At 40.8% G+C, this 24,848-nt stretch overlaps 1 protein-coding gene across 2 annotated transcripts in view; it reads left to right on the forward strand.

Annotated features, from left to right (window-relative positions):
- The window catches only part of SCARB2 (scavenger receptor class B member 2), a 71,801-nt gene that overhangs the window by 35,268 nt on the left and 11,685 nt on the right, over positions 1-24,848 (forward strand). The window contains exons 3-9 of one of the 2 annotated variants that reach the window (XM_081585301.1): positions 2,498-2,645; positions 3,918-4,106; positions 10,469-10,560; positions 13,586-13,705; positions 17,602-17,771; positions 21,934-22,052; positions 24,664-24,737. In XM_081585301.1, coding sequence (XP_081441427.1) covers positions 2,498-2,645; positions 3,918-4,106; positions 10,469-10,560; positions 13,586-13,705; positions 17,602-17,771; positions 21,934-22,052; positions 24,664-24,737 — 912 coding nt within the window. The remainder of the gene's footprint in view (positions 1-2,497; positions 2,646-3,917; positions 4,107-10,468; positions 10,561-13,585; positions 13,706-17,601; positions 17,772-21,933; positions 22,053-24,663; positions 24,738-24,848) is intronic. The other variant, XM_081585308.1, reaches the window with a different exon arrangement.

Raw genomic sequence — 24,848 nt, forward strand, 5'->3', positions numbered from 1 at the left:
CTTGACGTACTTTGATTAGCAAATAGTAAACTGTATTCTGAGCCTGTGCTGGCTGCAGTAAGCGGGGGCTGCTCTCGAGTTGTGGTACGCTGGCTTCTCATTGCAGTGGCTTCTCTTGTTTCAGAGAAGAGGCTCTAGGGCTGGTAGGTTTCAGTAGTGGCGACTCCTGGCCACTAGAGCACAGATTCAGTAGTTGTGGTGCACAGGCTTAGTTGCTCCAAGGCAGGGAGCAACTTCTGGATGAGATGTCAAAGTTATTCATTTACAATCTAAATGATGTCATTAAGCACTTTATGACTGAGTGCCAGAGACATGGTATAGGGATGAGAAACCCAACTTGTGACTGTGGTCAGGAAAGGCCTCTGGAGGAGGTGGTGAGTAACCCCGTTGCCCAATGCCTGTGTCAGAATTATAAACTCTAAATTAGCTCTGTTCAATGGAAATATTATGTGAATCACATATGCATTTCAGATTTTTCTAGTAGCCACATTCAAAAAAGTAAAAAGAAACAGATGCAATTAATTTTAATAATATATGTTTATTTTACTCATTCTGTCTAAAATAGTGTCATTTCTGAATGGATAAAGATGTGGTATGTATACACACACACAAACACATACATATACAATCGAGTACTATTCAGCTGTAAAAAAAAAAACTCCCAATTTCTGTCATTTGCAATAACTTAGATGTAATTAAAGGGCATTATGTTAAGTGAAATAAGTCAGAGCAAGGTAAACTACTGTATGATATCACTTCTATGCGGAATCTGAAAAGTACAGCAAATTAGTGAATATAACAAAAAAGAAGTAGACTCACAGATAAAGAGAACAAACTAGTGGTTACCCGTGGGGAGGGAGCAAGGGCCAGTCTAAGGGTAGGGGAGTAACAGGTACACACTATTAGGTATAAAATAAGCTACAAGGTTATATTGTACAACACCGGGAATGTAGCCAATACTTTATAATAACTATAAATTAATTTTTAAAATTGTGAATCACTATATTGTAAACCTGTAACTTATATTGCACAGCAACTATACTTCAGTTTTAAAATAAATAGAATACAAAGAAGGACACTACATAAAGATCAAAGGATCAATCCAAGAAGAAGACGTAACAAAACCCTATATGCGAGACAGAATAAGAGACACAGATGCATAGAACAATTTTATGGACTCTGAGGGAGAAGGTGAGGGTGGGACGTTCTGGGAGAATAGCATTGAAACATGTATATTATCATATGTGAAACAGAACACCATTCCATGTTTGATGCATGAGACAAGGGCTCAGGGCCGGGGCAGTGGGATGACCCAGAGGGATGGGATGGGGAGGGAGGTGGGTGGGGGGTCCAGGAAGGGGAACACATGTAAACTCATGGCTGATTCATGTCAATGTATGGCAAAAACTATTACAATATTGTAAAGTAATTAGCCCCCAACTAAAATAAATAAATTTATTAAAAAACAGAATAAAATAGTATCTTTTCAACATGTAATCAATGTTAAAACATTGCATTATTCTACATTCTTTTTTTTTTTTTCTGGTACTGTTTTTGAAATCTGGTGTGTATCTCACCGTTACAACACATTTCAGTTCCAATTAGCCCCAGTTCAAATGTTGGGCAGACACAGGCCTACCAGGTAAGACAGCACAGCCCTAGGTGGAACAGGAAGATTAGTATGCAGCTGTGGGAGAGAAGGGAAAACATGGGAATTTGATGACCATCTGCTGTGGACCAGGCAGGTTCACGATTAGCATGAGGCATTTAATGAACAAAAACATCAGTCCTGTTTTTATGTAAAAATTCTGATATTTTGTTCATCGTGAACTTGTGGCATTAATTTTGATTTTTTAATTGCATTAAAATATTATTTATTTTGATTACAGAGTGTTTGGGCCCCTCTTACATTTTGTACCCAGGTCAGGCATATCACTTCCCTCACCCTAATCCCAGGCCTGGCAATAGGCGCTTCCTACCAACTTTGCCAATACCTCATTTGGGGGCACTCTCCTGAGCCAGGCTGAACTGGATATCAAAACCAGGAATGAACTCCTCTAATTGACTAAGCTTTGGACATTCATTTTGCTAAATTAATTTTCAACTGAATTCAACTTAGAAATAAAAAGACATTGGTAGACATATTGAAATGGAAACTGAATCTATGAACTGAAAAATCTGAAAATGTTTTGGAACCAAACTATAACCTCGGAGAGAGTTATTGCTTTTGATTGCCTCGTCAGAGTAACCCCAGATTGCTTTTCCAAATTACGGGAGGAAAGAAGGAAAGCAACAGGTTTTTTACTCTCTCTGGGGTCTTATTTCCTTCCCACATTATAGCTGGAATCTCCAGTGTTTAGGGGGTCAGTATCTGCAGTTTCTCCCAGTATACTGAGAATATTATATTAAAAATAACTTTGATGATGAAAGAAATGAAAAGTATATTAATTAACAAAGTATTGCCTATTTTCAAACAAGATCATTTTCTTTCTTTTAGGGAACTCAGAAACAAGGACGATATTCAATTTGGAGATAATGGAACAACAATATCTGCTGTGAGCAACAAGGCCTATGTTTTTGAACGAGACAAATCTGTTGGAGACCCGAAAATTGACTTACTTAGAACGTTAAATATTCCTGCATTGGTAAGTAGGCATTGTAAATCTCATTATTGTGGGTTTTAGAAGAAAGGAAAAAGCTAAGCTAAGGCCATTACAGTTTTACCCTTAGAAGCTATTAAGTTATGTATGTGGGTGTATATATATATATATATATTTTAAATATGTATATATTTTAATATTTTATATATATATATATTTCCCCTTCCCTTCTTTAAAGTTCATTTTAGACTTTTTTTGAGGTCTTTCAAATGTGGTCTCTTCAAATGGTAACAAAGTGCAAATTTTAAGATTTTTTTCTCAGTTTCTTCCTGTGTGTTCAGGATCAGACTTGTGCAAATAAACGTGTCTCTATGATTTTGGAGGGTAGCTGATCATATTTAAAGTGTTTATTTTCCCTCTTGTTTTGGTTCAGAAACTCTAGCAATAGAATTTGCATGCTACATTTTTTTTTTTTTTTAGCTTTTTATTTTGTGTTGAGGTATAGCAGGTTAACAGTGTTGTGATAGTTGCAGATGAACAGTGAAGGGACTCAGCCATACATAGACATGTATCCATTCTCCTCCAAACTCCCCTCCCATCCAGGCTGGCACAGTACAACATTGAGTAGAGTTCCATACAGTAGGTCCTTGTTGGTCATCCATTTTAAATATAGTAGTGTGTGCATATTTAGCTTCCTATGATGGGTTTTTTTCAGTCCTCAAAATATGTATTGACTTTCCCCCACCCCCTTTTAAATAATAGAGACAGGGCTATTGATTACAGCCTAGCATGATTTATTTGGCTCTGTTTTGAATGGCAATTATAGCTAATAAAAATACATGAGACCCAAGAAACTTCTATTCATTCCCTCGGAGGCTCCCATCCTAACTCCTAGATGACCACTACATATGTGCCTGGACAATTATGGTGGACCCAGGGCCTGGAAAGTTAGACCCCAGATCAGGCCCAGCCCGGCTGCCTAATGGGGCAGTTTATGGGGGCGCCCCCAGCCTCTAGCCCTGATCAGGAGGAAGATGGTGCCACCTTGTGGCAAAGATGCCAATGCATTGCAAGAGTTGTTCCCTGTCTGAGGTTCCCGGGTTGCAAGTGAGGATCATATTTACAAAATGTAATACTGAGAAAGGACAATAAGTGAAGAGATTTATTCTTCACACTCAGCCAGAGAGGAGCTCACTGGCTGATTTTTCAGCTGTTTGATTTCAATACTTACATTTGGGTCTGCAGCTCCCTTTGCTGAAGGGGCAGTAGGTAGGTGGAGTGCAGATACAGCTGTCTGAATTTGCCTGTGCTCCTCAGACTGCCATGGAATGGACCCAGCTGCCCTTACTCCGGGAGCTCATCGAGGCCCTGCTGAAGGCCTATCGGCAGAAGCTCTTTGTGACCCACACGGTGGATGAACTGCTCTGGGGTTACAAAGATGAAATCTTATCCCTCATCAACGCTTTCAAACACGACGTCTCTCCCTATTTTGGCCTGTTCTATGGGGTAAGTCGATTTTTCTTTTCAGAAACTATGTGTTCAGCTGAAGAGGAGGGCATTCCAAGCCAGATTATATCTTCACTTTGGGTGAATCGCTTGGCATTCTCGATCTCTTGTAGAGTATGTGAAAAATAAGAAAGTGCTTTAGTAAGGGAAGAAAAACTTCTCCCACAATCTCAACATGCTGGCAGCACTGACTTTGAATGAGTGTGAAAAAATGTATGAAGTGGGGCTGTACCATTAATCTCTCAAGGTGTCATAAACATGAGTGATCAGTGTCAAGTCTTGTTTCGATGGCTTAGAGACTAAACCCGTGGATCAGCCTGACAAAGGCAAACGAGAAACTAAACAGAGATGTGCTAGTACGTTAGAGATGGGAAGTACTTATTATATTTTCAGACATCTCATTTGTGAAAGATGTTGGATAATTTGAAACTCCATGTGTGCCTCACCTATGATTTATTTAGCTTATAAGTGGAATTTTGCATCATTTCTTTGCAGATTTTATTTACTTTGATTCGCCACAAAAAAAATGGGCTTCCCTGGTAGCTCAGCTGGTAAAGAATCCACCTCCAATGCAGGAGATCCTGGTTTGATTCCCGGGTCGGGAAGATCCACTGGAGAAGGGATAGGCTGCCAACATCAGTATTCTTGGGCTTCTTTGGTGGCTCAGCTGGTAAAGAATCTGCCTGCAATGGGTTCAGTCCCTGGGTTGGGAAAATCCCCTGGAGAAGGAAAAGGCTACCCACTCCAGTATTCTGGCCTGGACTACACAGTCCATGGGATCGCAAAGAGACAGACACAACTGAGCAAACCAAAAATATCAGCATTCAAGTAATTATTATTTGAATTGAACATTGAAGTATATGTTAACTGCCTAAGCTTGAAATAAACTAAAAGTGAAAGTGAAAGTGTTAGTTGCTCAGTCCTGTCCAGCTCATTGCAACCCCATGGCCTGTAGCCCTCCAGGCTCCTCTGTCCATGGAATTCTCCAGGCAAGAATACTGGAGTGGGTTGCCATTCTCTTCTCCCGGGGATCTTCCCCACCCAGGGATCGAACCCGCATGTCTCACATCTACATTGGCAAGTGGGTTCTTTACTGCTAGTGCCACTTAAAAGCAATTAAAGTCTGTATACCCCTGCCCCCCCCCCACCAAAAAACGAGTAAACTGGATAGTTGAAAGGTTGGTAAATGACAAACTTAAACTCAGGAAGAGAGGGTAGGTTCGGGGCAGGATATGTAATTGTGATTAATTTCCGCATCTTTAAATTTGTGGTTATTCTCTGGCTCTAACTACTCAAGAAGAGCACCTCACCCTGTAATCTCTTAGCATTTCAGTTGGTAAATGATGGTAGCACGGCCCCTGTACCATCAGGGATATATAACACTTAAAAACTATTCAAACAAAATGGTAAACAACTTTTAGATATTACCTTCACAAGAGGAGGAGGGTCCTAGGACTAGGGTCCCACCAACCCTAAATCCTTCACTCTGGGCAAGCAGACCCAATCGATGTTCCCTGGAAAGTTCCATCTGACAGGAGCCCAGCTTCCATGGGACCAGAGGAAGCACTGATTTCTTGTTAAGTTGTGACTAAACTCCTGTCTAAAAATAATTTCAGGGAAACTCCCTACAGAGAGATACAAAGGCTACCACCTTTGTGGTAGCTGCCAAGTAGATTCTATTCCTCATACCTCAGTATTTCTCTGATAATTTTCGTTGTATAGCTTGCTTTTTGTTTTTACACTGACCTCATCAGACTTACGGGGCTTCCCAGGTGGCGCTAGTGGTAAAGAGCCCACCCGCCAACGCAGGAGACATAAGACATGTGGGTTTGATCCCTGGGTTGGGAAGATCCCCTGGAGGAGGACATGGCAACCCACTCCAGTATTCTTGCCAGGAGAATCCTGTAGACAGAGGAGCCTGGTGGGCTACAGTCCATGGGGTCACAAAGAGGCGGACATGATTGAGGCAACTTAGCATGCATGCATGCCTTAGACTTATAACTAATATCCTTAAATACCTGTTAAAAATGTAACTCACATATACAGGCTGATTTAAGAAATTGATACTTTTGCTTTCCCACGGGAAGAATGTGTTGATTTACTTTGTTTTTTCTTTCTCTTCCTCCACTGTAACTCTATAAAACCTCATTAGTGAAAAACCCTAGCATTGCTCAGTTGGATTAGTACCTGGCATGGATTTCCCACATTCAGAAAAAGAGCACGAGACATTGACTCAGAGGGTTTGGATTCACATCCTGACTGTTTAATTTAATAACCAAGGGACTTTTCTGAACCTCAGTTTCATCATTTGTAACTTGAGACTAAAGGTATCCACACTTCAAAACTTGCTTGAAATAGGCAAAATGAGAATCCACAAACTGCTTTGCAAACTATAAATTGCAACATGCATTTCAGAAACCGGTTTTTTCTTTTCTGTGACTCGGAAGAGAAGACCCTGAATTACTAATAATATGAATGATTGGTATATGTTTCCATTTTGGAGCCAAATAAACTCTCTCTGCTGTTGTTTTTGAAAAGGCAAAAGTGGTTTTTGTTCAGTTTTATTCTGCTCTAGCGAAATACTGACTCTATTGCCAGTAGTACAGAGGTCCACACTTGGGCTGCCATTCATTCAAGACTGGGACAAACTGGGCTTGTGCTCTTTGCTGGCACCTACTGCTCTGCACCTGTCTGAGCCTGGCCTCTAGTCTTTCCTTAATCCCAGTGATATCTACCACATTACCCTCTGATCCCCTAGACCATTCCACCTGCTCCACTGCACCTTGTGACTAAAAAAGAAAACCTTAGTTAAGGCAATTGAACATTTTTTCCTTCAGAGACTTTAACGATGAAACAATCAAATGATTTGGTTGTTTCATCTTTAAAGGGCAGGACAGAATGTGAGAGTGAGTAGGAAGAGGTGATACAGGCAGTGTGTTGGCACAGAGCTCCTGAGAGCAAGAGACCTGGCCGGGTGTCTCTTAGTTGCATACTGGAAAGCCAGTCAGGATATCTGTACCTGTTGATTTTGAGGTACCTGTTTTCCTTGGCATAAAAGAGTTCAAGCACCTCCCGGTGAGTGTGGATTCTTGGATGTATTGTATAAAATGATGCTGGGAAGTATCTTTGAGAGGTCAGCCAGTCCTATTGCATGGATGGATTATACATGTATTATGCTAGCAGTATGAATAATGTTTTATTCTCAGAACATTTCTCAACCTCCTGCAGTAATATGTTCCTTGTATCCAACCCACATCCCTACTGCAATAACACAAAACCTATTTATTCCTATTTGTCCTCAAATAACAAAAGTTCTAGTGAGTAACAAGGAAGCATTGATATTCTATGTCTGATTCTTGGGCCACTAACAGTTGGGGAGAACTCTTTGAGTGACTCTGAAATATTTAAATGCTTACCCACTTAGCTCAGCCTACATTCAAGTTAGTTGGGGGACTGCAAGAAGTAACACATATGTCTTTTTAAAATTTGGTGGTTCAGCATTCTTTTGTGTGGATATGCTTCTAAGTTATTGTATGGTCACATTGTTGCTCTCAAAGAGAGGTCCCTTCTCCTATCTTAAAGTCATGTAAAATATCATATGTGGAACACAGTGTGACTATTATGTATGTGGACAGTGTTGACATACTGACATAGTTGCTGAAATAATATTGTGACAAAAAGAACCCAAATAGGCAAAAAAAAAAAAAAATTGAAAAGAGAATTCACAAAGGGTATGAATATTTTTTAAGGCAAATGATTGAATGAAAAAAGAATTCAACCTCACTGAATACAGAAATGCAAAAAGAAATAAGGAACCCTTTTTTTGTTGACCCAATAAGCAAAGTTTAAGAAAAGGCATCTGAGGAATGTAAATTGATGTATCTTACTTTTTCCACTGAGTGATCTTGAGCAGCTTGCTAATATGTTTCAAAAGCTTTAAAAATGTTAATGTTCTCTTATCTAGCAATATCACTTTTAGTGGTCTATTTAGAAAATAAAAGCACAGAGAAGTTTTTAGTCATAAAGATATGCCTACATTATTCATAGTAGCAAAAAATTTTTAAACTAGATATTCAGTAATAAGAGAGTGGTTAAATTATTTCCACCTAATATGAAGTCATTAAGTTGTACCTAGGAAGAACTTTTGATAATACAGGAAATATGGTATATGCATAACTAAAGAAATTGTATATATGTATAAAAAAAGTGTATAGCATATGCTACACATGTGTATATTACATATATATGTATACGTTCTATAAACAAATTTTCTGTAGAAAAAAGACTGAAAAGAAACAGACCAAAATACTAAAAAAAAAAAAAAAAAAGGTGTATGTTGCCTCTTGAAGTCCTCCACTTAACTCAAATGTGGTCTAAGCTAAGTGGTTAAACATTTAAATGTTTCAGAGTAACCCATGCTATTTCCTGGAAACCAAAACTCCATCCCAGCTGAAGAACTTGTAAGAATGTACAGAGTATCTGTGCCATTAAGAAGTGTAACTTGGAAAGAATATACAACTCAAGAAAACTTTGGCTGAAGAATGAAATTATATTAATACCGCTTTTTTCTATTCAAGTAGATTCAGGTCCTGGCCCTGGATTTATGCTTTTTTATTTTTTAATTGAGATATAATTCACTAAACATAAAATTCAGCATTGAAAAGTGTACAATTCAGTGGCTTTTATTATATTAACACAGTTGTGTAACTGCTACCACTGTCTAATTCCAGAACATTTTCATCACCTGCCCCAAAACCCACAAACTGTTAGCAGTCTCTTCCATTCCCCATTTCCACAAGCTCCTGGTAACTTGAATCTACTTTCTGTCTCTATGGATATGCCTATTGTGGACATACATATAAATGGAATGGAATTTATATGAAATCATATAAATGATTTCACACCCATGTTATAGCATATATCAGCACTTCATTCTTTTTTGTGGCTGAGTAATATTCTGTTGTATGGATATACCACACTTTGTTTATCCATTCTTCAGTTGATATATATTTGATTTATTTATACTTTTGGTAATCAAGAATAATGCTGGTATGAACATTTGTGTACAAGTTTTTGTGTGACCATTGGATATAGATTTTGGAGTAGCATTCTCTTGGGTATATTATAGAAGGGGAATTTTGGAGTCTTATGAAACTCCAATACTTTGGCCACCTCATGCGAAAAGTTGACTCATTGGAAAAGACCCTAATGCTAGGAAGGATTGGGGGCAGGAGGAGAAGGGGACGACAGAGGATGAGATGGCTGGATGGCATCACCGACTCGATGGACATGGGTTTGGGTAGACTCCGGGAGCTGGTGATGGACAGGGAGGCCTGACATGCTGCGATTCATGGGGTCGCAAAGAGTCGGACACAGCTGAGTGACTAAACTGAACTGAACTGATGGCAACATTATGTATAACTTTTTGATTAGCTGACAAACTGTTTTCCATAGCAGCTGCCACATTTTACATTCGCACCATCAGTGTAGAAAGGCTCTAGTTTCTCCACATCTTCACCAACACTTGGTCTTTTCCTTTTTTAAAAAATTGCCATCCTCATGGGTATGAAGTTCTATCTCATTGTGGTTTTAATTTGCATTTTTCTAATAACTGATAATATTGAGCATCTTTTCATGTTTTTATTGGTCATTTGGATAATTTCTTTGGAGAAATGTCTCTTCAAATCCTCTCTCCATTATTTAATTGGGCTCATACTTTTTAAAACCATAAAGTAATAATACGGCCAATATGGGATTTAACAAGTAGTCACTCTATTCCCTAGTTCTGGTTCAGTCTTATGAGGCATGTAGGTTCCACTAGGGCAGTTTCATAAAGATTAAATGTGCTAGTTACTGTATCATTTAGGGTTCTCTAGAAAAACAGAATCAGTAGAGATTTGTATATTTATTGAGGGATTTATGTTGGGTTGGCCAGAAAGTTCATTTTGCTTTTCCCCTAAGATGTTATGGAAAAACCCAGATGAACTTCCGGCAAACCCAGGATTAAGGAATTGGCTTATATGATTGTGGGGGCTGCCAAGTGGCAAGTCTGAAATCCGTGGGACAGGCTAGCAGGCTGGAAACTCAGGCAGGATTCCTATGCTGTAGTCTTGAGGAGAGAATTCTTTTTCCTCTGGAAAACCTCCGATTTTGCTTTTAAGCTTTCAGCTGATTAAATGAGCCTACGTACAATTATCAACAGTTAATTATCTCCTTTACTAAAGCTGAACTGATCACATCTACAATATATAGCAACATCTAGAGTATTGTTTGGCCAAACAACTAGGCACCATAGCCTAGCAAAGTTAACACAAAAGGAACCATCACAGTTATCTTAAATAACCATATTCACTTATTTTCAGAAAAATGGGACTAATGATGGAGACTATGTTTTTTTAACTGGAGAAGACAATTACCTTAACTTTTCCAAGATTGTGGAATGGAATGGAAAAACGTAAGTCTAATAGTTTATCAGTATAAGTATTTTTTCAATTTTCATTCAAATTGAATGTCCACTTCTGCTTTATTTGTTAAAAAAATCAGCACAATCATTTTTGGATAAAAAATTTATCAATTAAAAATCTATAATTATTTAAAATATAATATAAATGATATAGTCTAAACATGTAAAATTATTATTGTGTAAATCAGGATTGGGGTAAGGTACTCCACAGATTAAATATTAATAATCTGTAGGTTTCTCACAGTTAAAGCATGAATCACAAGCCAGTGAAAAGTTTCACTCTTCCACTTGTTTGGTCGCTCAGTCATGTCCAACTCTTTTGCAGCCCCATGGACTGTCCTCTGTCCATGGGATTTCCCAGGCTATAGTACTAGAGTGAGTTGCCATTTCCTCCTCCAAGGGATCTTCCTGACCCAGGGATGGAACCCACATTGAGTGATGTGTGGCTGCTGGGCAAATATTTTTCAAATTGCTGCCTGTTTGGGGGGAAGGAAAGAGATTCCTTTTTTTAAATTTAATTTAGTGATTGTGCATTGTTTGTGTATCTTTCTTTTATGATGAAATACATTTCGGCTCAGTGCTATAGAATTTCAAAATTATTTCACATTTACAATTTATAAACAAACTACCTCCAAAACCAAATTTCTCCAAAAAGGAACTGAGGCAGCTTGCAATTAAGTCACACATAAAGCAAAATAATTTTTTTAGGTCATAGAAATTAGAAATCTTCAAGAAAAAGGAGGCTAACTATTCAGGGACTGTGGTAAGAGGAATTTTCTTCTTGAACATTAAATTTACTTTAAAGCTTCCCAGAAATACAGGCAAGAAAACTGGTGTGGAATATTATCTTTACAATTTTCTATAAAGCAAAAGCTGTTTTTAAATAAAAAAAATTTTTTTAATTTGTTATGACACATATATCCAGGTACATACACATATATTTACATACACATACACATACTCATTCCCAAGGACATAAGAACCCTGAAAGAATATAAGAAACTGGCAACAGTGTTGCCTTTGGAGGCATAACTAGATGACTGGGTACTGGGCTGAGAGAGAAATTAACTTGTAAACATAATATTGCTGGATTTTGTTTTAAAGCCAATCTGTTGTTTTCTTTTCAGTCTTTTAATAGAGTTTAATCCTTTTATGTATGTGTTGTAGTTACTGATACAATTACCATATAATGATACATTATTTCATATATTTAGACTTATTTCGACATTCTTTTTCACCCTTAGCTGGTTATGTCTATTCTACCCTTAGATTATACTTAATAGTTTTTTTCCTAACAAAATCCAAAGTTATCTATTATCTTTCTTCTTCCAATGAAGCAGTAACTTTACCCATTCCTTAACACACACACCTTCTGTGTTATTCTTGTCTACAACTTGTTTCACCTTTTTAGGAAGCCAAATATAAGTTAGAAGTTCATTATTTTTATAGTAAATTAAAATACCAATGTATTTTATTAATTTATTAGTATTTTTCTTCTCACATCTTCCCTTGCGGTTTAGTTTTCTTCTAGCTGAACATCATTAGTACAGTGGTTCTCAAACAGGGGCAGTTTTGCTCCCCAGAGGACACTAGGTGATGTCTGGACACGTATCATCACAACTGGAGGTCGCTACTGGCATCTACTGGGTAGAGACGTGGGATGCTGCTAAATATCATGCAGTGTACAGGGTAGTCCCCTAGAGAGAATTCATTCAGTTCAGTTCAGTCGCTCAGTCGTGTCCAACTCTTTGCGACCCCGTGGGCTGCAGCACACCAGGCCTCCCTGTCCGTCACCAACTCCCGGAGTTTACTCAAACTCATGTCCATTGAGTCAGTGATGCCATCCAACCATCTCATCCTCTGTCGTCCCCTTCTCTTCCTGCTTTCAGTCTTTCCCAGCATCAAGGTCTTTTCAAATGAGTCAGCTCTTCGCATCATGTGGCCAAAGTACTGGAGTTTCAGCTTCAACATCAGTCCTTCCAATGAACACCCAGGACTGATCTCCTTTAGGGTGGACTGGTTGGATCTCCTTGCAGTTCAAAGGACTCTCAAGAGTCTTCTCCAACACCACAGTTCAAAAGCATCAGTTCTTTAGCACTCAGCTTTCTCTATAATCCAGCTCTCACATCCATACATCAGGCTCAAAATGTTACTGGGTTGTTTGTTGTTGTTGAGTTGCTAAATTGTGTCCGACTTTTTGCAACCCCATGGACTGCAGCACCCCAGGCTTCCCTGTGCTTCATCATTTCCCAGAGCTTGGTCAAGCTCATGTCCATTGAGTCGGTGATGCCATCCAACCATCTCATCCTCTGTTGTCCCCTTCTCCTGCCTTCAATCTTTCCCAGCATCAGGGTCTTTTCTGATGAGTTGGCTCTTCACATCAGTTGGCCAAAGTGATGGAGCTTCAACTTCAACATCAGTCCTTCCAGTGAATAGTCACGGTAGATTTCCTTTAGGATTGACTGGTTTGATCTCCTTGGGACTCTTAAGAGTCTTCTCCATCACAATTCAAAAGGGTCAATTCTTCCTCATTCAGCCTTCTTTATGGTTCAACTCTCACATCCATACACGACTACTGGAAAAACCGAAGCTTGACTGTACTACATACTAGGTTGGGAAACCCTCTATTAGTAGTTGTTTCAGTAAGGATCTGTGGGGTGTCTGCGTGTGAACAAGGTTCTGTGGGTAGCCAGCTCCCAGTTAGGTCTTGAAAAGTCCAGACCATTAAAAAAAAAAAAAAGCCTGATACTTGGCTTGTAGTCCCGTGGTTAGGAATCCTCCTTCCAATACAGGGGCTGCATGTTCGATCTCTGGTCCGGGAACTAAGACCCCACGTGCTGCGGACCTACTAAGCCCGTGCACCACAACTAGAGAGCCCACGTGCCGCAACAAAGGGTCCTTGTACCACAGCTAAGACCCGACAAAGCCAAAAATACATAAATAGATAAATATATCTTTAAAAATAGCCTAAAATCCAATGTGACCATCTGGACTCTTTCTTGTTTCCCTCTGACAGGTCGCTTGACTGGTGGACCGCAGATGAATGCAATATGATCAACGGAACAGATGGAGACTCTTTTCACCCGTTGATCACCAAAGATGAAGTCCTTTATGTCTTCCCCTCTGATTTTTGCAGGTAAGAGCTTGAAATGTGACTTCTTTGACTATAAGGCCGCCAAAAATGTGAGGAATGTATATAGCTGCACTTATTTGATGAGGATATTTATGCCTAATGAGTGACCAGCGATAATGGCATATTGAGAAACAAGATAAAGTGTAGCCATTCACAGACCAGCTGTGTTGGTTTGAATACCAGCTCCACCACTTACGGCTGTGTGACCTGGGGAACATTATTTAACTACTCTGTGCCTCACTGTCCTCATTTGTAAAGTAAGGACAGAAATAGTTGCCTACCTTGGGAGTTGTTTTGAGGATAAATGAATTACTTTAATAAAATGTTTAGCCCAGGGCCTGTCACACAGTAGATAATATTAGCTCTTCATTATTATGATATTCTCCATCAGGTGTGAAATTTGCTTTGGTCTTCTTCCAGTCGCTGCATAGAAGATAAAGAAATCATACCATGGTCCATACGTCAGAGTTCATAGGTCTTTGCTGCGTGCTAACCTTCCCGTTTAGCATATCCGCTCATACTTGCCCACATCTATCCCTCTCTCCCACCTGCTGTTTCTCTCCAGACACCCATGATGAAGTCCCCTCCGTGGGAGGAAGGCATCCTGCTCCACACCCTGACTCCCATCTCCCCTCGTTACCTCTCCTTCTCCACCCTTCACCATCACAGTGCTCAGATGCGTGGCTGATCACACAGCCCCCCTTTCCTCTCCCATGCACTCCTGCAAGGCTTTTTATGAGACTTCTCCTCAGTTGGAAGTCACCTAGTTACCTCTGACTCTGTGGAGTCTACATTCTCAAGAATGGCTATTCTTCTGGCTTTCATTTATTGTTGTCGTTCAGTCACCAAGGTGTGTCCATGACCCCATGGCCTGCAGCACTCCAGTCTTCCCTGTCCCTCACCATCTCCCAGAGTTTGCCCAAGTTCATGTCTATTGAATAGGAGATGCCATCCAACCATCTCATCCTCTGTCGCCCCCTTCTCCTTCTGCCCTCAATCTTTCCCAGTATCAGGGTCTCTTCTAATGAGTCGGCTCTTCACATCAGGTGGCGAAAGCATTGGAGCTTCAGCTTCAGCATCAGTCTTTCCAAAGAGTATTCAGGGTTGATTTCCTTTAGGATTGACTGGTTTGATCTCCTTGCTGTTCGAGGGACTCTCATATCTCACACAGTTGAGCACCTCCGCAGCCAGCCCTGTCAGAATCACTGTAAATCTCCCTCGTCTCTTGCACTAAGTCAGTGGCAAGTGCTATCCACCCTCCTCAGAAAGAGCTCTTCTTTCACTCCCCTCTCCATCCCCACTCTCTGTGCCACAGTGCAGACCCTTTCCAGCTCTGGAGTGGACTATCGGTCACCTTCCAGTCAGCTGTTCTACTCAGTCAGTATTTGTGGAAGGACTGAAGGAAGAGAACATGTTTGAGTGCAATGAGTGAGACAAGGAAGCCTAGGAGGGCAGGAGGGTCAACCACTTGTGAAGAGCCACTTGGTAGCGCTTAGTAATGCCAAAGACCTCCAACCCTATGGTTTCACACGTCTCTCCAGCGTGGGTTCCCTGGCCTGAAGAACTTGGGTACCTATGTGAAGGAGACTTACACATCGATTGTAGTTAGGAAAACACTGGAAGTATTGACAGAAATAATCAATAAACGATCTATAATTGGAATAGAAAAGTTTTACTTGAGCCAAACTGAGGGCTCTAACCCAGGAGACGCTAATTCAGAGAGCACTTGAATTGTATTTTGTCAGACTACAAAATGTGGGAGGCATACAAGGCAAAAGCCTCAAGGTTACAGTTAGTTACATGAGTTGTTTATCAAGAAATATAACTGGGCCTGTCAAGAAGTAGGGGTGCTTATTAAACAAGGGTTGGCTGCGATCTGAAATGTTTGCCTAGTTGCAAGGGGAGACCTTGACCCTGCAAAGTTGCAGCTGACCACTGCTAGGAGATACTGTTTTGAGAACAGCTACTGGTGTCCTTGAGTTTAATGCAGTTTGGAAAGTTCAAGTTTTCAGTGATGCAGGAATGTGTCTGAAACCACATCCACAGTGCTCACCCAATTCCCTCCTGGATGCCTGAACCACAGCTACTCCATTTTGGTTTTTAAATACATTCTTTTCATTAATGGTTAAAGCAGATGTACCAGGCACGTTCAACAGGCCATAAGACAGGCTGTTGTCATTAGCATAAAGTTTAAGTTAATTCATGTATAAGCCGAAATCACTTCCCCATATCTCAATATGTAAAAATTTTTTCCATCCAAAGCAATCTGAGTGCCTATGAAAAGGAGAACATAAATAAATAAATGGGATCTTTGTATGATAGAATATCATATAAAAAGTAAAATATAGCAACCAGAGCCATGAACTTTAATGCAAGAAATTTTAAAAATGTTGAAGGAAGAAGCAAATTACAGAAAGTATGGTATACTATTATAATAACATTTAGAAATAACAAACAGTGCCACATGTTGTTTATGAGTATGTATGTAGATAAAAGTATAAAGGCCTGGGGACTTCCCTGTGGTCAGTGGCTAAGATGGCTGTGCTCCCAATGCAGGAGGCTCTGGTTTGATCCCTGGTCAGCGAATCAGATCCCACATGCCACAACTAAGTGTTCATGTCACAACTAAAAATGCAAAGATCCTGCATGCCAACTTCGACCTGGCACAGCCAAATTAATTATTTTTTTTAAAAAAAGCATAAAGGTCTGCATGGGAATGATAAACCCCAAATTCAGGATAGTGGTTACCTCTGGGGATGCAGAGAAAGATCAGAATCAGGAGTGTTACGTGGAGAACTTCAGTTGTAGCCGTAAATATACATTTTATTTATCTGAGTGGTGTTTGTTATAAAATGTATTTATTATAATATTTTTCTCTATTTTTCTGTTTGCTTAAAATTTTCATTAAGAAATGCTGCAGGGGTGAGATGTATAGTGGAAGGCAACTCCTACGTTAGTCACAACCCAGCGAGAGATGTGTCCCACCTGTGGTTCAGTGATGAAAAGTGAGGCCCCCCCTCAGCCTTCAGACACCCGCAGATGCAGGGATGAAAGCTCTAAGACAATGCATGTGAAGTGCCTTGGCTGTCACTCAAAGTGAAAGTCGAAGTCTCAGGGACTATACAGTCCATGGAATTCTCCAGACCAGAATACTGGAGTGGATAGCCTTTCCCTTCTCCAGGGGATCTTCCCAACCCAGGGATCAAACCCAGGTCTCCTGCATTGCAGGCGGATTCTTTACCAGCTGTCACTCAGGTGCTATGCAGATAACTGGGTGGTTTGTGTTAGAAGGAACCACTGATTGAAACTCTAATCTCTGAGGGCAGAATTGATGTTCTACTCTGTTGAAATAAATAACCAGGGCAAAATATGGAAACTATTTTACTTGGGGGAAATGGGTATCAAAGTGCATCTAATCAGGTGTCTGTCTAATGGGGCACTTGTCCGGGCCTTTGGGAATCTGCGGGGCCACGCCTTTTGTCACCTCCTCTGCTTCTGCTTTGTCTCTGCTTCTCCCTGGCTTCCTTCCCTTTGCTTCTGCTTCGTCCACACTGGCATGTGCCCGTGCTGGTCTGGACGACTCTTCTTTCTTTTAGCATAAGCATCTGTTCTAACTCATTTTCTTGGTTTTCTACCACACATTTTGTCTTTTTCTCAGTCTCTTTGGGATGTTAGCACAGTTGCTGCCTCTTAAACATCTTTCATTACAGTCCATCTCCTACTTTATTACACACTGAGTGGGTTGAGCTCCTCTCAGTCTTTCTTTGGCCTCTTCATTTCCCGTGTATCCTGTCAGCGTTTAGCCGGATTACACCAGAGAACAGTTGGCTGACTTACTGATGCAGGCAGACCATGCTGATGGGGACCCACGCTGACTTTTTATCCTTACTTCCTAACAGGTCAGTGTATATAACTTTCAGTGACTTTGAGAGTGTCCAGGGACTGCCTGCCTTGAGGTATAAGGTGCCTGCAGAAATATTAGCCAATACCTCAGACAACGCTGGCTTCTGTATACCTAAAGGAAACTGCCTGGGCTCAGGAGTTTTGAATGTCAGCGTCTGCAAGAATGGTAAGAACTCAGAGAGGGGACATGGGTCGGGCAACGGGAGTCTGGATGTACGATTGATGTTCTTCAACAAAGAAGGTTGTCAGCGCAATAGAAAGAACAATTCCGACCTCTCAGGAATAATGTTTGTTAGAGACAGACTCACAGACATAGAAAACAGACTTATGATTACCAAGAGGAAGCAGAGGGTATAAATTAGGAGTTTAAGACCAGCAGATACAAATTACTATATATACAATAGATAAAGAACAAGGTCCTACTGTATAGCACAGGGAACTATATTCAATATCTTGAATATATATATATATATATATATATATATATGTATAACTGAATCACTTTGCTGTACACCAGAAATGAACATAACATTGTAAATTGACTACAATTTTTAAAAAAGTTTTGTAACATGGCTATAGCATAGTTTTTTTTAAAGCATTGGCTTTCCTGTAATGCTTTTATTGCTAGGATACCATGTTGTGTTTTTTCTGGGCAGTAGTTCAGGAGCTGTTTTGGTTTTGTTTTTTTTTTAAACTGGTCCTGGGCTAGGAGTGGCTGGTGGCTGCCTGTGCTCTGTGGGTCTCCTTGGTACAAGGCACTGACCTGGGGAACTGGACTCCACCAAACCCCGGGTCTCCTGCACACGTGCATGGCACAGGTGCAATGCAGCTCCAGAGGGGGCAGGGCCGTAGCTTAGGAGTCCTTTTTTTCCCTTTGGCTCTTCAGTTTAGCACATTTTTCTTTTGTTTTGTTTTTTAGTTTTTTTTGTTGGAGTTGATTTACAGTGTTGTATTAGTTTCTGCTGTATAGCAAAGTGAATCAGTTATACATATACATATATGCACTCTTTCTTAGATTCTTTTCCCGTATACATTTTTACAGAATATTGAGTAGAATTCCCTGTGCTATGCAGTAGGTCCTTATTAGTTATCTATTTTATATATAGTAGTGTGTATATGTTAATCCCAGCCTCCTAATTTATCCCTCCCTCTACCCTTTTCCCCTTTGGTAACCATAAGATCATTTTCTTTATGTTACCCTATTCCTGTTTTGTGAATAAGTTAATTCGTGCCATTTTTTAAGACTCCATATATAAGTGATATCATATGATGGTTGTCTTTCTCTGACTTACTTCACTCGGTATGACAATCTCTAGGCCCATCCATGTGACTGCAGATGGTATTATTTCATTCTTTTTTTTTTAATGCCTGAAGATATTCTATTGTAAATATATACCACATCTTCTTTATCTATTCATCTGCTGGTGGACATTTAGGTTGCTTGCATGTCCTGGTTATTGTGGATAGTGCTGCTATGAACATCGGGGTGCGTGTATCTTTTCCAATTACAGTTTTAATAGAAATAATAGTTCATAATACTAGCAGCTTACTAGTACCAGTCACTGTTGTAAGTGCTTCACATATTTACATATAGTTAATACATGTAAAGTATTAACTGATTTCATGTCCAAAACAAGGCTGAAACAGAAAGTAAAGAATCAGGTAATAGGAAAGTTCATACCTTGGTAATGATTATCATTTCTCTTAAAACTAAGAGTTAATTTTAAGCAGAGTTAGTTTTAAACCCTGACCACAAAGTTCCAGTGTTTCTTAAAAATGTCTAAGCTAACCTGCTCCTTTCTGTGAGTGAGGTGAAATGACCCGCGGTGCAGCTGACAAAAGCATTTTCTGCATCACAAGGATAGTTTTCACAATCATATGTTGCAAAAATAGCCTTGTTAGACAACCAGTGGCCTCTTTTTATAATTGTAGAAACCAAGGCTCAGAGAAGGAATAGGATTTTTATGAAATCTTTATCTCTGAGCAAATTCCTGCTAGAATTTAGGGTCTTTTCACATTTGTACTGTGATGTTTATCAGGCTTCAGTTCTTTAGTTTCTGTTGAGAAACTTGGTAACCCCTTTCTCTTGATTAAAAAAAAATTTTTTTTTTCCTGAGTAATGTGCTGCCTTTCACCCCCTTGTCCATGTGGTTTGAAGTTCCCTTTGGGCTAATCCTCCCTTTCCTTGTCTGTTGAGGTCATGGCTCGCAAGACTGGCCATACATCAAAATGATCTGGAGAATCATTAAAAGCATCTGTCCCAGAGCCCACATACCAGGGCCCCAGAACTGGTATTTTTTAATGAGCTGCATATGATTCTCATGAAGATGGTGCCTGCACAATTGGGAATGACTGTTCTGGGGAGCACACACTCCAACCCAGAGATTAGACCTCTCCTTCAGACTTACTGGGGGGTAGTCCTGAAGCAGTGTGTGCCTGATCAGCCCATGGTTCTGTGGTTCAAGGCACACATTAGTAACCTTCTGCTTCCTCAAGAAGTTGATGTCAGAACTCACAGAAGGATTCTATTTTACAACAGACTTCCTGCTTTAGTCTTTTTCCTCTTGCCTCTTCTGTGTTCCCAGGTGTGGACTAAAATGTTAGCCTCCAGGATGTCCTCAGGGGAACATTTTGGCTAGTGGAATGAGTGAGGGTTCTGGAGTCAGAGGAATCTGGGTTTGAATCCTTTTCTGTTCGTTAGCAAATTGGCCATGTTGCTGAAGGAGGGTTCCAGACAGCAGTTTTCTCATCTGTAAAATGGGAATGATTATAACATCCTTGGAAGGCTGTGTGAAGGTGAGACATAAATGTGTGCATAACACTCAGGATAGTGTCTGGCCCTTATTGCCTTCAACAGATCTTTAAAAATACATTTTAAAGGTCAGCGTCCTTTAAAGAAGGAAATCGTGTCTTTGTGAAACTGTAGCAATAGAGAACAAAACTCTGTATGTGTGACAAGTGAGATGTCTGAGCCATGGACTCAGACTTAAATTACTTGCCATTAGGTAGTTCAGACGGTAAAGAATCTGCCTGCAATGCAAGATGCTCAGGTTTGATCCCTAGGTTGGGAAGATCCCCTGGAAAAGGGAATGGCAACCCACTCCAGAATTCTTGCCTGGGAAATCCCATGGACAGAGGAGCCTGGTGGGCTACAGTCCATGGGGTTGCAAAGAGTCGGATACAACTGAGCAGCTAACACACAGGCTAATTTTTCCCCAAATATATTTTCCTGGCAGGAGTGACTGGGTCCCACTCTTCTTTTCAAGAGCAAAACCTAGAATAGCTTTCCTTTAATAATTTGCCTCTTTATTTATTTCTTAAAATGAATAGAAAATATTTTTTAAAAAAGAAAGAAAAGAAAACCAGTGTCTTCCTGTGGGCAGACCTTGATCTAGTCAGAGAGAAGCTGGGCCGATGGCAGGACCAGGCAAAGTCTTAAAAAAATTTCTGCATAGGGAATTCTCTGGTGGTATAGTGGGTTAGAACTCCATGCTTTCACTGCTGAGGGGGCAGGTTCGACCCCTGGTTGGGGAACTAAGATCCCACAAGACACGAGACACAGCGCCCCCACCTCCCCCCAAAAATTCTGTATCAACACATGCAGGAGAACAAAGCCTATTTTGGGTAAAACAAAAACAGAAAAGCAACCAGGGGAGGAGGGCAGTGGGGAAAATGCCCTTACTGATAGAGAATTATAGTTGAAACAAATGCTTTAAGATGAGCCGACCCTCATCCGATCAGAATTCCGTCTCTATCACCTGATAGCTGAGTGTCCTCAGGAAATTTTGTAACTTCTCTCAATCTCCCTTTCCTCAAATGCAAATGGAAGGTGATAGTTCTAACTTCATAGGGTTTCTGGGAATGTCAACTAAATTAGTGTGAATAAAGCACTTGTACTTTATAAGTACAGCACATATTACTTGAAAAATAAATAATTCAGCTAGTAGTAGTAGTGTTAGTCCCTCAGTCGTATTCGACTCTTTGCCACCCTGTGGACTAAGCCTGTCAGGTTCCTCTGTCCATGGAATTTTCCAGCCAAGAATACTAGAGTGAGTTGCCATTCCCTTCTCTAGGAGATCTTCCTGGCCCAGGGGTCAAACCCGGGTCTCCTGCATTGCAGGCAGATTCTTGGTATAAAATAATATAGGGGTAAATGACATGTCAGAAATTGAAGTATAAATCCCAAGCCTGACCCTCTCCTCCACTCAAGTTTTCTGTATCCAGCTTTCCACCCCTCACTGAGGAACCAGATTTGTGGTCAGGAACCATATATTCAACTTAGACTTGAAAGAACCGCATCATTCATTTCTGTTTTCCTCACATTGCAGGCGCACCTATTATTATGTCTTTCCCACACTTCTACCAGGCAGATGAAAAGTTTGTCTCTGCCATTGAAGGCATGCATCCAAATAAGGAATATCATGAGACGTTTGTGGACATCAATCCTGTGAGTACATACATCTTCCTGGTTAAAAAGCAGACATTTTATTCTGTCTATACGGTGTTCACCAGTTTAGCCCTGAGCACTCTTGAGAAATACATTGTCTTCCTTTCATTTACATATTCAAGTGGAGGGAACTCGGCTCAGTGCAATGTGATGCGTAGTCTCATAACCTGGCCATTAGAAGGCTAAGTTCTGTGAAGCTAATATGCAGAAATATCAGCAAATCCCCTCTAACACAAAAGCAACAGTGAAAGTTCCATCATTGGAAACCACTGGAATCAGACAAGGTAACCTGGATCTTCTTCTGTTGCCAAAAGAGTGGACCTGAACATATATATGCATTTCTCCCACTGGGGCACAGATCAGCTGGGTGAAGATATTCCTCTGCTTACTTGCTGCCAAGAATGTTATAGTTGAAATTTAAATATATATATATAAGCTTTAGTTGCTTTTGGCAAAACACTTTATACAGGTATTTTTTAGAGTTATTATATGACAACATTAATTTAAAGAGCATCAGATATACATACACTCTAATCCCATGTTCACAGAGGAGAAAAACTAAAAACCATGTTAAAAGGATGTGAGTATCATTTCATAGCACGAGAGCCTCTCACTGTAGGGACTGAATGCGATATCGTCCTTCTTGGGATTCTGAACACATGCATGGAACAGTCACCCAAGAGCAAACACATTCTTTGAGCACAGCAATTTATGGGCATTTCACTCATAACTACTCATTGCATTTACATTTGAGAAATCGGTGCCCTTATCTTCTTATGAGGGCTTCCAGGTGGCTCAGTGGTAAAGAATCCACCTGCCAGTGAAGGAGAAGAGGGTTCGATCCCTGGGTTGGGAAGATCCCCTGGAAGAGGAAATGGCAACCCACTCCAGTATTCTTGCCTGGACAATCCCATTGACAGGGGAGACTGGCAGGCTGCAGTCCTTGGGGTCACAAAGAGTCAGACACGACTGAGCTACTGAGCACACACAGCACATCTTGTGAATAAAATCTGGTGTGGTTTTCTCCCTTTTCTCTCTTAGCCATCAGTCAATTCCTTTTCAGCAACCAAACTGTTTGCAGGTGCTTGTCACCAGGGCAAGGCACAGCCCCACACCCTTGGTGCAAAGGTGGAGTGGCCATGGGGGATGATGCTACATCTGCCCTCTGGGGTCTGTGGGGTGGGCCTGGCTGTGCATGGGCACCATTCTCTGGCTGTGACCACATCCTCCTCATGGTGGTCAACCCTCTGCTGGCATACCCAGGCCCGACAGTCCAGTTCAGTCCAGTCGCTCAGTCATGTCCGACTCTTTGCGACCCCATGGACTGCAGCACACCAGGCTTCCCTGTCCATCACCAGCTCCTGGAGCTTGCTCAAACTCATGTCCATCAAGTTGGTGATGCCATCCAACCATCTCTTCCTCTGTCATCCCCTTCTCCTCCTGCCTTCAATCTTTCCCAGCATCAGGGTCTTTTCCAAGGAGTCAGTTCTTCGCAACAGGTGGCCAAAGTATTGGAGTTTCAGCTTCAGCATCAGTCCTTTCAATGAATATTCAGGGCTGATTTCCTTTAGGATGGACTGGATGGATCTCCTTGCTGTCCAAGGGACTCTCAAGAGAATTCTCCAACACAGTTCAAAAGCATTGATTCTTCAGCACTCAACTTTTTTTATAGTCCAACTCTCACATCCATACATGACTACTGGAAAAACCATAGCTCTGACTAGACGGACTTTTGTTGGCAAAGTAATGTCTCTGCTTTTTAATATGCTATCTAGGTTGGTCATAGCTTTTCTTCCAAGGAGCAAGCGTCTTTTAATTTCAGGGCTGCAGTTACCATCTGCAGTGATTTTAGAGCTGAGACCCAACAGGGTATCTGTTAAATCTCCTTCCTGCCCAGGTCCTCTAGCGCTTTGCTATTCAAAGTGACAGCATCCTGGGCTTCCCAGGTGGCTCAGTGGTAAAGAAGCTGCCTGCTAATGTAGGAGACACGGGTTCCATCCCTGGGTCAGGAAGATCCCACATGCTGTGGAGCAACTAGGCCCGTGCACCACAACTACTGAACCTGTGCTCTATAGCCTGAGAGTTACAACTACTGAGCTCATGTGCTGCAGCCCCTGAAGCTTATGCACTCTAGAGCCCGTGCTCAACAGCAAGAGAAGCCACTATAATGAGAAACCCATGCACCACAACTAGAGAGTAGCCCCAGCTTGCTGCAACTAGAGAAAGTCTGTGCAGCAACAAAGGCCCAGCACAGCCAAAAATAAGTAAATTAAAATAAAATTATTTTAAAAAACCCCAAAGTGACAGCATCCTGCCCAATCTCAAGCCCCAACCAAGACCTACCGAATCAGAACCTGCATTTTAACAAGGTCCCCAGGAACTCACATGCATAGTAGAGTGTGAGAAACATTGGTCTCCCAGGCTCCTCACCCAATCCCCAGTTCTCATTCTGTCCTAGGGAATAGTTGTCCCTTGTCCCACTTTGCCTAGCAAACATGGTGGTAGCTGCCCTGTTTATCGGAACCACACAAAAATGGTGCTCTATTGAAAAAAACTGCGTGTGTGATTTTAATAAATCCTAATGTTTTCTTTCTGCTTTTCTGATTTGCAGTTGACTGGAATTATCCTAAGAGCAGCCAAGAGGTTCCAAATCAATGTTTATGTAAGAAAATTAGATGACTTCATGTAAGTTTTGCTTCTTTCTGCAGAGGCAGAGGGTGGTTTTGCTACATTGACTTTCTGGTGGGGTTGCTGTCAGGAGGGGTAATGAATCAGCCATTGTTCTAAGTTCTTTAC

Source organism: Giraffa tippelskirchi, chromosome 1 (assembly GCF_054371585.1).
Source record: "Giraffa tippelskirchi isolate mGirTip1 chromosome 1, T2T-mGirTip1v1.2.pri, whole genome shotgun sequence".
Taxonomy (NCBI): Eukaryota; Metazoa; Chordata; class Mammalia; order Artiodactyla; family Giraffidae; genus Giraffa; species Giraffa tippelskirchi.